Genomic DNA, 15,388 nt, shown 5'->3' on the forward strand with positions numbered 1-15,388 from the left:
AGACCATCTGCTGTCTCCGATCAAAGTGACGCAGGGTTGGCCCGAGCGCTCGAATCGGTTTTCTCACCTCGGGCCGGCGCCCCCTGTTGACGTAGACGCACACGGGGCTGTAGGCGCCGCTGCCGCACATGAAGAGGTGCGTTCGGTTGTACGGCTGCACCACCCGGATGAAGTTGCCGCACCCGTGCTGGGAAAAACAACAACAAAATGGAGACATTTAGCCGGAAATCACACAAATCTTAGGACTTCTTTTTAAAATGGTATTTCACACAATCCGTACAGCCAGGTTACCATTAGGTCCCTTGAAAGGCTACAAAAAGTTTTATTTGATGATAATAATAATCATCTTAATGCAGTATAAGTAGACAAAAATAATATATATTTTGCAAGAAAACAACTTTTTTTGTGGAAAAATCCTACTAAATCTGCACACAACAATAAGTTGAGTTCCACGACACATTTGTTTATCTTATTCAATTCTCAATATTAGCTATTATCTTAATTCTAAAAATGCCCTGAAAGGTGTGTACGTCTTGGCCAAATGGGGGCAATATAATACAGACATAGAGACACACGCGAAGAAGGGTTTCACAACTGACTCGTTAAGATGCAGTAATATTAGTCGTTCTTCGCAGAAGATAAAGAAAATACGCCTGTGAGTATTTAGTGTGTTGCTCCACTGTTTGTGCTCAAACATCTGTTGCTTTACGGGTTCTAACGCTGCAACACCGATGGTATTTGTTGGCCCGTCAATGGCGTTTTGTCAGCATTACGATAATCAGACTTTTCTTAAAGCAAAGCTGTGTGGTTGTTTAAAAGCAAAACATGTTTTATGTTCACTTTGACAGTGGACTTTTTTTTTTTTTTGAAGAGTCTGCAAAACTGCTGCTTGTTGTGGAGTTAGTTGAGTTCACTGACACCATACAGGGCTCTTATCTCAAATGTTTGCTCCCAGGTCAAAGCACAAATCAGCCGAGCGATGGCTTATATCTCAGAAACACTCGTAAACCAGGTCACTCTTATCTCAAGGCACCACTCTATATACTTTTTCAAGAAAAAAACTTTTTGTAGAAAATAGTATTTAATTCGAGGCTGCAGTAAAATGAACACGTTTATCCAATTCAATGAAAATAAATCCCAAAACAAGCATCCATGCTTGGTTGTCTCGAAGGCGTGACACCACTAACGCATCTATTTTATGGCAGTTGCGGCGTTTTGTCATGAATCATGGAGACTATTTGATGTTTTTTATGATTGAGTATTTTGTATGTGTCATTTTCCTGGCCTAGTGAAAGTGTTTTTAAAAATCTGGCTTCCATACCAGCATTCCAACTCATCCAAGATCCACTCCAGTTTATCAAGGAAGAGCAGCCTTGTATCAGAAAGCGTGCGTGCGTGCGTGCGTGTGTGTGTGTGTGTGTGTGTGTGTGTGTGTGTGTGTGTGTGTGTGGGGTTAAGAATCCCGAGTACGATGAGCCAAGTAGAATATTCCGGTGGTCGGATATGGAAAAAGTGAGGGCTGAAAAACGAGAAGCCGGGCGGAGCGCGTGAAAAACGAGGGGATTTAGGGGAAGCTGCGATCCAGAGCGTCTCCGCGCTGCGCCAAATAATTGCGGGAGCGCGTCTGCGCTCGCGAGCGCTTCTCCCGTGTCCAGCTGCAGTCACACGGGAGATGACGGACGGACGCAGGAGCCAAAAATAAAGCCGTGCTGCCTCATTTTAATTGTCTGAGAAGTCTTGCACTTCTCTGCGCTTTCGAGCCATTTAAGGCCGAGCGCAGACGGAGGAGGATCTTCATGATCTTTAACGCGCAGATTCATTAAAGCTTGGCTTTCTGGGTGCTTTGATTCCCCCGGAAGGCCTCCCACGCCTCGCCGGGATGAGCCTGCGGACATCTGCTGCCGGCCAAACGTGGACGGAGCTGATACGGCACCGGCCGATGGGGGAGAAAAAGGAAGGAAGTCTCAGGGGCAAAGTCCCGAAGCACTCAGAGAGATAAACCCCCACAACAGCTGCACGGAGATATCGGCGCTGCGACATAAAAAAAAAAAAAAATTCAAAAAAATAATAATAAAATAAAATACAAAGAATAAAAATGGAAATTAAAAGCATTGCACAAGCAAATAAATTAGTACATTTAACTTTAAACGTGTTTAGAAAAAAAAAATACAAAATAAAAATCAAACTTTGTCTCACAATTGTGTCGTATAAACTAAACAAAAAGTTACACTTTTATTACAGTAAAAATACAGAAAAAAAGCTAGAAAAAAAATGAGAAAAAGCATTGTAAAAAGTAGAAAAATATGGAAACAAATAATTTCAAAAATATATGTATAATAGCCTAGCACACTTGCAAAATAATTTTAAAATGTAAATGTTTTCACCATTTTAGATAAAGACATGTTTCATCCATGCGACACTCCAAACCAATAGAGGGCAGCACTTAATAGTACGATCCAACTTGAAAAGGCAGCAAATGTGATGTTATTGTACATCATAAAAAGTGTTTTTCATATTGTACTCATTTATAACAAACAACAAATACAAGTTTTTCGGCTTTCTGGTAAAATTTCTGCACATAAAGGTTTTTAAGTCCATTTGGAAATTTCCCTCAATATCCCGAACTTCCGTAGTGTACGACGTTTTAGCGTAGCGACATCATGTGTGTGCATCGTGAGGATTAGCGTGCTTATTTACCGTGGGGTCTTTTCCCGCCATTTGACATTCCTCAATCTTGCTTGTCGATGCGGGCCAAAACACCTGCAAAACAACATAAGAAGCTAATTAGCGTCGAAAACGATCCCCACAACGGCGGCAACAGACGTCTATGAATATGCAAATAGGGGCTTTGATGAAATTAAAGGGTGAACACGAGGGGGCCGGGTGGGAGATGGGGGGTGCGTGTTGTCGCGCAATTTACGCGGCGTAAAATGGATGTGGGGAGGGAGGAACTAAATGTTTTCCCATCTGTTTATGCGCCTCGCGCTGCCAATTATGCACGTCAAGAGCTCCCTCGGCGAAGCGGCGGTGCGCCCGAGTGCATCGATGGCACCTTTGGATAACCCTGAATGCTTGTCAACATGGAGGCCATTTGCATAATTACCACTGCAGAATTTTTAGCGTCACTCTGTTGACACAACAGGGGGCAGGACTACGCAAACAATACTGATTTCAACAAGAACGCCATGTTGATCATGGCAATAAAATATGAAAAACAAATACAAATGACTCTTCAGAAAGGAAACAAATATAATACGAATAATGCATAGTATGATTTATTACTTCAAATAAATGAATAACTTAATAAAATATATGTAAAATATTTTTAAAAATGCATACAATAAACGAAATATACAAAAACATATAATGCAAAAATATATACAAATCATAATACAGAATAACACAAAATAAATGAATATAAATGAATATAAAACTATATTTACAACTCTAAACAAACAAAAAATATTTGAGAAAACATTATCAACAAGCAGACCTTTTGCGCGCCGTGCGTGATGTTGTTGATGTCCATGGAGAGCACGTGGTCCTTGCAGCCCACGTACATCCGGTCTTGGTCCTCGTCCACATGCAGGATGCGGTAGTCCTTGGGCTTGTCCGACAGCGTGTAGTGCTCCAGCGAGGCGGCGCTCAGCAGCTCTGAGGTGGAGGGACAATCAACCAAATAACGAGGCTTAATCATCAAGGAATCGTTGTTGAAATAAACGCGTTCATTTGCTTCAAACAAAATAACATTAGAAAAATCTACAAAAACATGAATAATTAACATATTGCGATTCATTTGAGGTTACAAACCGATCTAGCTTCTCCTCAAAACAACTGAATCTAGTGTGTATGGCCTCATGAGCCTGCATGCGCTCCCTAGATAAAAAATAAAAAATGGGTGACTATTTCTATCCTTAAGGTATAACCACTTCTACGACTAATTATTGGACTCCAGGGTAACGGTTTGGAACTTTTCCAGGACCTAAAAAAAGGTTCTAGGTAATTCTTTATCTGGAAAATTCAAGGGTACAAAAGCAGAACCATCCCAGAATTCTTAAAACATTGGTCACTTCATATCTGTAATGTCCACCTGTGGGTTAAGGACCTCCAATGCATCTGACTCAAAACAAATGCGGCTATTTATTTTTATTTACTTCCAGATGAGTTAATTACAGTGACTCTGCGACTGCGTTTTAGCAAGGTTACAGTACGAAAAAGTCTCTTGTGCTCATTAAAAGCACCCATTGTTCACACGCCAAGTAAACATTCCCAGACCAGCTATTTCCAGCCTATTGGCTCGGGAGATAAAGCACTCTTCAGCCGCCTGTGCCATGAATATTCATGACTTTTTCAATCGGAGAGCTGAGAGCATCGGATGGGGAGGCCCTCATGTGCAACGAACGCTCTTTTCTAAAACCCCTTCGACTGAAGTCACCTTTTTGTTTTATGTTGAAGTGGCTGGAATGGTGGGTTGTTGTTTAAGGAGGAAAAAGTCTGGAGTGTTTTAAGTTAGCATGTTTTCCCACAATTCCTCCCTCAGTATGTCTAATTTGTTTGTCGTTTTTGCCCGTAGCACCCATCGGAATTTTTGGAAAATTCCTCACCTGAAGTCTGATATACTTTGCAACGTGAAATTTGGCAGGCATGTCTAGCATGAGTAGACCCACAACAGTCACAAGAAACCAGAACCAAAATGACACAGGAAGTCTGCCATCTTACTTTAAAGCGGCCATTTTAGACTCAAATTTACCATTTCCAAGCAATTATTTGAAAATTCAGCCCCTGAAGCCAGTTTCAGTTAACAACATGAAATTTGGTAGGTATCTCGTCCGCGAGTAGACCCACAAAAAAGTCTTAAGGACACATGCCCGGAATCGAACAGGAAGTGGGCAATTTTGGTTTGAAGCAGCGAAATGCAAGGCTCATACTTCGACTAACTCCTACAAGAGAATTCAGCCAAATGAGCCCCAATCGGAAGCAGGTTGTATAAACAGAGGGGCTGAGGATTGGCCCAGGATTGGTAGTAGTTTGGACTGCTGAAGCGCTCTCGTGTCACTAAAGGAGGAAGCTAAATAGTTGTTCTTCTCCTTTACCTGTCTTTCAAATGCAAACCAAAGTCATCCCACCTGGCCGCAAACAGTAAAACGGCACATTAACCTCAAACAGATGAGGCGAATATTATCGTTCCATTCAAGAGACTTGGCCGTGCCAGGGTGTGAGCAAGCCTCGCTTAATTGAAAACACACAGGACGGAGAATTCTGCCAAGTCACCGTTTCGTCTCCGGCACGCTTGAAGGGGACTCCTTTACTTCATATTCGCGCACACTTTCCTGTGCACGGGCATGCAAACATGACAAGAAATGCTTGAAGAGGTTAAGCTCTATCCATCATGCCATAAAACCTGCAGGGAAAGACACAAATCAACCAAAGGCCCAAACGGAATGCCAGTGAAAACAATACTTGGCATTTTGCGGTTGTTTTCAAGATAGCCTCGCCAAAATGGGCACACAGGCCATAATTTGAAAGCTCCGTGTGGAATGTTCTCCATGTGTGGGTATTTATCTGGGAAGTAAATCAATTAAAAGGGTCTAAGGCGTGTCCAAAGTCCAGTCTGTGTGCCATTCGGGTCGGCTGCATGTTATTTTTTTCATTTATTTTTTTGGCCTGACACATATACTTGCATATATATAATTAGCAAGCACAATGGCGTTTTTTTTTTCTTCAAATTAATATTGTGAGAGCACGTAAAGAAAAATGACTTCGGCAATTATGCTAGTAGGCTAACGATATGTTATGATATGTTAAACTCCTCAAACTATCATCATCCTTCCCATTGGTGTCGTCTTGGTTGGTTTCTTAATATCGGACTTTTCAGCTTTAGTTCCTTTCAAAACATTCCACAAGGGGGTGCGTATTGTCCCGCGGGTGGGAGGTGGAAATTGCTCGCGGCTCCCTGGACACGAGCCGAATACGTCGGATCTGGTGTCATCAAGCGCCACGCCGACATTCCATTTGCCGTATGGTTCCCACATTCTCTGGCCGGACAACAGGTTTTTGTTGTTTTGCTATTCATGCCGTGTGGTGCGACCACTTCTCCGTCCCACGTGTTGTTCCATTAGTCAAGCGTGTCGGATTCACGCAAGGAGGAGTCCGCCCTCGGAAGGCAGCTGCAGGAGGGAATACCGTGCGAAGGAGGGGGGAAAAAACAGAACAAATCAGGAGGAAGTAGGCCATGAGCATCCGACAGTTGGCGGCTTTTCTATTATGCATGCGGGCAGGTGGGACTTTGACCCCTCGGTGAAATGCCGAAACAATAAAATCCAAGAGGATCCGATGCCGCGGCCACCACAGCGGGGTGAGCGGAAAGGACAAGTTCATCCCCCGTCTGTGTTGGGAGTAGTGGTTGCATAAAATAATCTTTTGTTGGACCCCCGCCCCTCAAAACTACTTCCACATTTAAAATTTAACAGCACGTTTCTGTCTCCAGTACAGATCATATTGTGTCTGTTGATTATATTGTTTGTTATTACATCGACTTCGGGCTAAAATTTGGATTCCAAGTTCATTCAAATAAACTTTATGGACATAAAACAATTGCATTGGCAGGCTGTGAAGTAATTTCAGCCAATCAGAAGCCAGAAGAAAGTCATATCCGGAAAAGACACGCTTTTGCGAATCGAGGACTTATTTGTGAGGACCAATCGTGAGATGGAATTACTACTGAATATCACACCTGAATAGAAAAGCAGTTAAAAATAAATGAAACGAAGATTGTTGGGAAGAAAAAGCTGTGTTAATAAAATAACTAATTAATAATGTAAAAACGAAATAAAATATTTTTGAAAATTCAATTGCTTATCAGTGGTACATTAAAAATCATTACTTTTGTCCAGTCCCAAAACGTTTTTCAATATTTCGGGCGGAATTTATTATATACTATTATACTTTCCAGAGGCCCAAAAATTCCCAAATGGCAAAACGAGATTATTTTGTGGTCAAGCAGAAATAGGCGCGCGTACGTGTGGGCGACAACAGGAAGTGAGCTTTTATTGCAGAGACTCGGCGAGTACTCCTTCCCAAAGTCTGTTATTATACTGCCGCCTAAACAACCACTTTAAAGCTTCGGGAACTCCATAACAAAAAGGAGTTTGCTTGTTAGGAATTCCTTGAATGCTGGATGAGAGTCAAACGGAGCTTTGGACCGCTCCAAGATGTTTGGTAGAAGACAACAAATGACATCTTGGTGACTAGGAACTATGTTGGAGTTGAGGAGTTCCATTTAGACAAACATAGTGCTTTGCCGCCATCTGGTGGCATCTTGGCGACAATGAACTAAAAGGAGCGCTTCCCGGCACCAGGTGGCACTTTGGTGGCAAGGAACTGCGTTGAAGTGAGTTGGGGAGTTTCATTTAAACAACAATAGTGCTTTGCAGTCATCTTGTGGCCTCTTGGTACTAAGGAACTATGTCGAAGTGAATTGAAAAGCTTCATTGAGACAAATATAGTGCTTTGCGCCATTCTGTAGCATATTGGTGTCAAGGAACTCATTTGAAGTGAATCGGGGAGTTTCATTTGGACAAAACAAACATGATATTCTGACAATAAAGTTGTATTTTTTAAATCCCGATGGCATTTAGAGATACACATGGTAGCTACATTTGTTTAATAGGCATTAAGGAGGGGGTCCTTGGGGCTGGGCTGGCCTGACTCCAGACCCCATGCCAAGCTGCGGAAAAAAGCGGCGTGGCGCTCTTTGGGATTTGGATGACTGGGAATGGGAATACCTTTCATCCTGGCAAGCGACAGGCACTCAAGAGATTAAAAAGTGGCCCCTGTCAAGACGTTCCCTTTCGTAAAAACTCTTGGCATGTCACATGATTGGATGTTAGTTAAGGAGACCACCCGGGAAGTTTGGCGTCGGCATTACCTTGGCCTTGGACATAGATGTCATTCCCGGGAAGGTGGACCTACAGCACTGTCATGACAAAACGTCTTCATTCATGAACATCTTGCTTGATGTTTGCAGCCAACTGTCCATAAGCAGATGTTCCAAAATGGGAATCGTATGGCTCACTCCATTTAAATCAAACAAGAATTTCCCTTCTAGCTTCATAGACTTTCTTCAATTCTTGAGGTGCGATTGGAAATGGAAGGAAAAGACCAGAACACAAAAGTTTTTTTGTTGTCCAAAACCACTCATAATTAGAGAGATATAGGCTAACATATTTGGCATTAATTAGAGCTACCTCTCGACATGACCGTCTCGATGTAATCCGTATTAAACTGCCGCCAGGTGGGAGGAGCAGCACAATGTCTATTGAGCTGAAGCAAAAAATGTGGCAAAATCTGTTTAATGCCTTACATTCTATTTAATAATGTCATTGCTGTATGTTTTTACAAAGTACATTGTTATAGAGTGCTATTTTCCTTATTCAAAAACCCCAAACACAAAGTTTGTGACAAATTTGTAATTATGTACAGTACATGTCTATTGGTGGATTTTACATGGAAGATTCCGGAGCTCTTACAGTAAGCGAGCCCTGGAGCGTATCCCCCCCAGAGACTCCCCCCACGTCTGATGTTATCCAGAACTGACGTCTGCGTTCCCAGCTGACCCGCTAAGGTGTTGGCTAGGATTCTCACTCGGAGCTGAAACACGAAGCCGGCGAGCCGGCTAGTTTGTATTCCCGACGTACCCTAATTAGCACCCAAGTCGAAAACCCGCCCCCCGCCCCCGCCCCCCCCATCCCCCCCCCCATCCCCCCCCCCACCGTCGCCCCCTTCCCCGCGGATCCAGCCCTCCCCCCTGGCAGGAGAGACGGCTGAGTGGCTTTTCAGAGTGGATATATTTACAAGTCACAAGGGGGAAGTGAAAAATCCCAAGTGCAACTCTGCGAGATGACGCGATGATGTCGCCGACGTCCACAGGTTGACCCTACGCCGCTGCCGCGTGGCACTTCAATTTGGCTTTGAGGAAATGACTTTTTCTTCTGCTTTTAATGCACTCCAGTTGTATAGTCAAGTCATATCAGTTTTATGTGCAAGCGTGGTGAAAGTACAGCAATACGGACAAGGGGAGAGAGCGAAAACAAATGTGTAATTTGTTCCATAAGATTTAGGAATCATCATAATAACAAATTGAATGTCATTTCCCTCTCACTTCCTGATATAAAAAAAAAAAAATTAAAAAAAAAAAGCTCTCTGGCCACATAAAAACGCGTTTAGAAGCTGTCAAATGTGTGCCAAAGTAACAGTTTGAGATATAACCCTCAATTGCAAACGAGCCAATCAGAAGCAGGAGGAAAATCATTTCCACAAAAGACACGATGACAAATGGATACTGAAGTCAAGAATACTACACTTAAAAATAAACACCAATTAGCTGAAAATATTATCATTCCATATGTTTTAGATTTTAAATATGAATCACTTCTTTTTTTAATATAGAAACACTCAAATTAAAAAACACTGAAGAAGGAAAATTGGCTAACCCGCAGAGAAGCCAATAAAAAAATGATGTTTTCGGTGACCGGAAACACACTTAATGTGTGAATAAAAAGGCCGAAATAAATCGTGTTGAAATGGTCGCAGTGTTACAGCAGCGGGATCAAACACGAAAGTACACCGCAGCATCCATTTCGGAAATCTGGGTTTGTGCATCCAGCAGCATTCCGACAGAACAACACACAAACACTCATCTACATCTTTGCGGACAGTTTTGACAGTCCCACACTTTCCCCGGCCAACTCGGTAATCACACGGCGTCGGCTACGCGCTTTATGACGTTGACCATTTGTAGATGGCTCATGTGAAAAACAGAAGCAAGATGATGCGGACGTCCAAGGTTGGGGCCTGTCGGCGCTAGCCTCTCGACCTTTGAACTTTTGCTGACCTCCTGGGACCTCTACGTGCCGCCCCGAGACTAACGTCTCTGTAACTGGATGATCGCTCATCTGCTCCTCCTTTTAAAGTCATCGCGTGCGCACACACGCACACGCACGCTGGGGATGCTAGATGCTAGTTCATATTGGATTTTAATCTGAGGACGTTATGTTGCCAGAAATGACTTATGAGCGGACTCCCTGTGCGATTACCTTTCTGTACCCTCAAATCTTCCGTTTTATGCTCTTTCATGACTTTTCTGCAGAGACTTTTTGTCCCTCTTCATGTCCTTTAATGTTGCAGTGACACTGCTGCCTCAGTGACCATTTTTTTCTTGAAGTGGACCAACTGTGGTGAACTGACTAATACTATTAAGAATCCGGCGTAACAAACGGAAAAAAGCCCAACCCCTAATTGATTATTTTATTGACGATGTGTGGCGCCCCAATACCATACAGAGTACGTCTCTCCAGGGATAAGACAAAAACTTCGTCGGGTGGAGGAATGCAGCAGGAGCCAAGATGGAAGCCATGACATTTTTGCACTGTTTAGTTTCACTTGTGGAGTGACTCAGCACAAAGATGTTTGCCACCAATCAGTTGAAGGAACGCACACACGACCAATCTGGAAAGCTTCACCTCCTTACCGAGGTTCCTCTCCGACTGCCGTCCGTCCCCACGGGGCCAACACTCTACACCCCCCCCGAGGTGGAAGCCAGCGGTGTAATCCATCAGTCCACACGTCCGCCAAGCAGGTGAACTCGGGATTTTTAAATAAACATTCCTCGTTTTGTGAGCAGCGTACCGACAAGATGAAACGATCCGGATCGTAAACACCTATTGCCAGGCCGACTGGATCCTTACTGAACACCTGAAACCACCCCAAAATGTCAACTTCCACCATTGCACTCGGAAGTATGCATTTAAGAGCTACGGAAGCATCAGTGATTGGCTAGAAATAGAGGAGATGGTTGGGCTTGGTGAAGCTCATTTCTAGCAGGTACCGATTGAGTCCTACATTTGAAAAACAATCTTCCATATTCTTCATATGTCTTGCAAAACGGGTGAAACTCTTCTGCAGACATTACAAGTCAATGGCACGTAGAACAGGCGATCTATGGATCCCTGGCAGGAATTTCCGGCTGTGTCCTACATGTGACAACAATCTCCTTTTACCTGTTAAAACAGGTAAAACTCGTCCACAGACATTACTAGTTCACGGAAAGTGTCTTTCTCTATATCGTTATCTGGCAGGAATCTCTATCAGGTATCAGATATGTCCTACATGTGACAACAATCTGCCGTATTCTTCATATGTCTTGTGAAAAAACTGCTGAAACCACCGACCTACCTAACTACCTTACTAACTTCTGGAATTTTGGTTGCGAGCAGAGATCAGTCCTCAAATTCTCCGCATCGCTGTTGGTTATTATAGTCTTGAAGTCACTAAAGAAAAAATTATGAATAAACGAGGCGTTCTCCCGCTTGAAAATATTCTCCCGGCTGACGCCTCAGTTCGCGGCGGGACCCTCAGAGCGGGACCGGCCTCCCACCGCTGAGAAGTCGCTGCCTTCGACATTCCTTCTCTCATCTCGCCGTGCTTACTCAAGTCTTCCCGCCGCAGCGCTGCCAAGCGACAATTAAAGCCGCATAATAAAGGTGGCTAACCCAAATAATGGAGTACAGGATCGCAACAAAGGCAGCGCAGTGATTTAGCGTTAGCACGTGTTAAAAGATAATTATTAGTCATCTACGCTTGCTTCCTGTCGGCTTCTTTGCAAAGCACGATTGTAATCGCACACAGAGATTGATAAAAGCAACTCTTGTGTGTGTGCTTTTTTTCACACCAACAGCACACATGCTGATGTAATTAAACAAAGCGCTACCGTACAGGCATCTCACACTAAACAGAAGCAGGCCCGGAGCTCGGTAGCATTTCGTTTGAACGCCAACATTAAGGCTGGCAATCCGAGACGCAAACCGACACCATTCCCAAAACGGAGAGCTGGCGTGGCGCACCGTGCGATAAATCGTGACATTATTTTTACTGCGCTAAGATGGACGAAAATGCTAACATTTGTTTCCCTGTATGGATCTAAACAAGCTCAACAGGTGGCGCTGTAACAGCTTTGCTGCCAGGACATTGGAGCCAATCAGAAGCATGAAGAAAATAATTTCTGGAAAAGGCAAATTCAGGAAAAGGGGAACTATAAGTGTGGACGTATAGAGAAGTGAAGGTACATTTAAATATATAGACAGTGTTAAAAAAAAATAAAAAAATTTACAAATACAAACAAACAGTTTTATGGATGAGATCAGATCGAAAAAATTCTTACAGTCTGTATTTATTGAATTATTTTATGGAACAAAATAAAATGATAAAAAAATGACTAAAATATATTGAAATATGACTAACATATATAGATATTTTAGTGGAGTGGTAAAAATTTCCCTTTACAAAAAGAAAAGAGGAGAATAAAAAAAAGAATAAAAATACCAATTAAAGAACTTTGATCAACTAACTTCATTACGTCCTCCCGAAACGACTCCTGGCTCGCAAAAAGGTGACCCACAAACGCCCTCAATTCAAATATTCACACCGCAATTCTACATCTGGGAAATTAAATAAAACAAAAGCACTGCGAGCCAAGAGGATTCAAATTTAACGAGGAGCAGGTTGCTGAGCTTTAACTCTCAGCAGGCCACAGCCACGCAGAAATGGATCTTCCCAGTCCAAAATGTGTGATAACAACCAGATAAAGAAAGAAAAATAAAGACCAGGGTGTTTGCATTAAAGCCGCAAGCTGAGTACTCGACGTACTAATGAATCCATGAGCTGTGTACTCTGCTAATGAAGGCACCGCAGGCGGGCTAGCACCGGCGCGGCAGTAAACACGTGGCAACGCCGACTCATTACAGCGCAAACACATTCATCTTTTATGCTCTTACCGTCAAAGGAGAGGAAGACTCGGGGCAGCGGCTGAGGAAGGCCGCGGGCGCCCTCGGAGAAGAGGGTCACGACAAGGAGGAGGAGAAGAGGCGGCGCGGCCCACGCCGCCGGTGGCTTGGCCGGTACATCTGGCCGGCCCATTGCTGACCCGGACAGGACAGCACCGCCTGAAATGGGAGACGCAACCACAGGTTTAGAATCCCTCACAACCACAATGACAGGAGAAGACCTCCACCAAGGCAAAAAAAAAAAAAAAAAAAAAAAACACGTGGGAACGCACATTTTGCTTATTTCTATATACAGTATTTTCTGGTTTTAAATTTTTAAAAGGTTTCTTTTTTTTATTTATATTTCTATTAAAAATGGCTATTGTATATTCTATATTGTATTGAACTGTTTTCAGTTTTAGGTTAGATTATTGTGGTATATGTTTTTTATTTATGTACAGCACTTGGTTTCAGCAACGGATGCTTTGAAAAAGGTGGACATGACAATTTTTTTAAATAAAAATACTAATTTATATTATTAACAATAATATAAAGTGATATTTATTTGTAGTAAATATCGTTCTAAAAATAAATAAAACATTACCATTTTTTTTTGCGTTTTACTAAAAAATGTAATTTCAATCTATTTTAAAAAATGTATTATCAGAGTGTAATGGCAAAGAAAAAAGCCCTCTTCGATACACTTTAATTATCGTACATATAAACTTAAGAAAGAAAAAAACTCCCCGTTTGGCATCGCAAGCGTCCTCCATTGGCGAGGAGGTCTTCTTAAACGACAATGTCAAAGGAAAGCATGATTTACCTGAGCAAAAACTGACATATTTGACATGAAATCATCAGTCTTTCATTCCGTATCTTTGCACAAGCGCCTCCCTGAAAAATGGATGAAGTAAATCCGCGTTCCTGGTCCAGAACTCAATTATTGATGACCGGCAGGTAGCGGACCGTAGCGCCTGTGGGGCTCCACCAAACTCAAACCCTCTAATGGCCACAAAAAAAAAGTTTTCTGTTTTTACAAGCAGGTGGATCTCTGCTCTCATGGCTTATGCATGCGCGCTGAAAGATTGATGACCGCCACACTTAAACAAGACGATGAAACTTTTAGTGCACTTTGTTGACCAAAAAAAAAAAACACGTATCAGTGCTGACACGCCTCCATCAATAAAATCTTCAATTCAATTGTCGGGAAACACTTTGAGGAATTTTTGTTTCCCAGTGCACAAAGGGAGACATGCTTGGATACATTCGGAGTGGAAAAACACAGCAAAACGCCAAAAGTTAAAAATTTGAAAGGAAAACAGTTTGCTCGCAGCTTTAATTATTATTATGATTATTACATGTTTTAGTAAACTGTGAGGAAATAAAGCTTGGCGGGATTTCAGTTAATTAAGCTAATAATATATATATTTTTAATGATAAAAGGGTCCATCTCCAACAAAAAACAAATGCACTTTAGTGATCAAATATGGTTCCCACAATGCTCATAGTCCCACCCTGGACTCCAAACAATCATCCCCAGTCACCCAAACGAGATGACGTTCTGAGCGTCCTGAACATCTGCTCAATCCTTGTGGAGAATTGTTGGACATTGAAATTCCCGCAGCTGCTAAAGTCATCTTCCTGACATGCCGACATGCGTGCGAGCGCTTCCCCGAACGCCCCTCGAACCTGATCCGGACCCCCGCCAATCCACAACTTGAGACATCCATAGTGACAAGAGCCAGCAATTCCAGAATCACACTGCAGAATTTCTGCGAACAAGCAGTGAATATCAGAGTCATTGCTCTTATTGACCATTCCAAACACCATCCGAAAAACTTTACCAGAACATATCCCGATTCTCGGTCTGCTTTTGCTGAAACATTCGTCGTCATGAAAATAGCTGAGTGGACGATAGAGTTTTAAAGGGTTGCTCAATCTATCCCGTGCGTTGGTACACCACACCCAGCTACGCACACACAGACAGACAGCAGATGTTCAAGAATTTGTAACATTGCGGCTGGTGATAAGCCTCCTCAAGTTGGAACAAAGTGGAGAAAGATGCACAGGAAAAGTCGCGGAAATGCGTTAGACTTTACGATGGGACGGTACACCTGATGATGCTTTCCACCTGATCCTGAATCCGGAAAGACCTCGATCTGACACGCTCACCTTTCAGCCCCCGCTCCTAATCCAGGTGAAGATTCCCAAAGTAGAGAACCCAAATGGTAAACGGGTCTTTTTTTTTTTTAAATATATAAGCAAGTCCCAGGACTCCGAGAAGGGATCTGTTCTGCCTCGCGAGCTGACTTGACTGAACGGCGAGGAGAGGGAGGAGAGCGGGAAGACGCAGCGAGAGGCGGGTGTCCTGTTACGCCAAACCCCCTCGTTCCTCTTCCTCGCTCCTCTCGCTACGCCCACCCCATCATTAACAAGACAGCAAACACGAGTTCAACAGCAGGACTACATTTTGACAATGGATGCCTATATAATGACATATTATTATTAATAATTGCTGGGACTTAACTGCTGGCCACCTAAACGGGCTGCGGTAGAAACATTGCTTTTTG

The 15,388-nt window shown here is 42.9% G+C and overlaps 1 protein-coding gene across 2 annotated transcripts in view; it reads right to left on the reverse strand.

The window, feature by feature from the left end:
• sema3c (sema domain, immunoglobulin domain (Ig), short basic domain, secreted, (semaphorin) 3C) overlaps positions 1-15,388 on the reverse strand; it is a 31,390-nt gene that overhangs the window by 9,502 nt on the left and 6,500 nt on the right. The window contains exons 1-5 of one of the 2 annotated variants that reach the window (XM_061667184.1): positions 14,991-15,115; positions 12,831-12,998; positions 3,494-3,654; positions 2,698-2,760; positions 68-187 (exon numbers count right to left, since the gene is read on the reverse strand). In XM_061667184.1, the coding sequence (XP_061523168.1) occupies positions 68-187; positions 2,698-2,760; positions 3,494-3,654; positions 12,831-12,972 (486 nt within the window). In that variant the 5' untranslated portion in view covers positions 12,973-12,998; positions 14,991-15,115. Of the gene's footprint in view, positions 1-67; positions 188-2,697; positions 2,761-3,493; positions 3,655-12,830; positions 12,999-14,990; positions 15,116-15,388 lie in introns of those variants that run through there. The other variant, XM_061667186.1, reaches the window with a different exon arrangement.

Source organism: Phycodurus eques, chromosome 22, assembly GCF_024500275.1.
Source record: "Phycodurus eques isolate BA_2022a chromosome 22, UOR_Pequ_1.1, whole genome shotgun sequence".
Taxonomy (NCBI): Eukaryota; Metazoa; Chordata; class Actinopteri; order Syngnathiformes; family Syngnathidae; genus Phycodurus; species Phycodurus eques.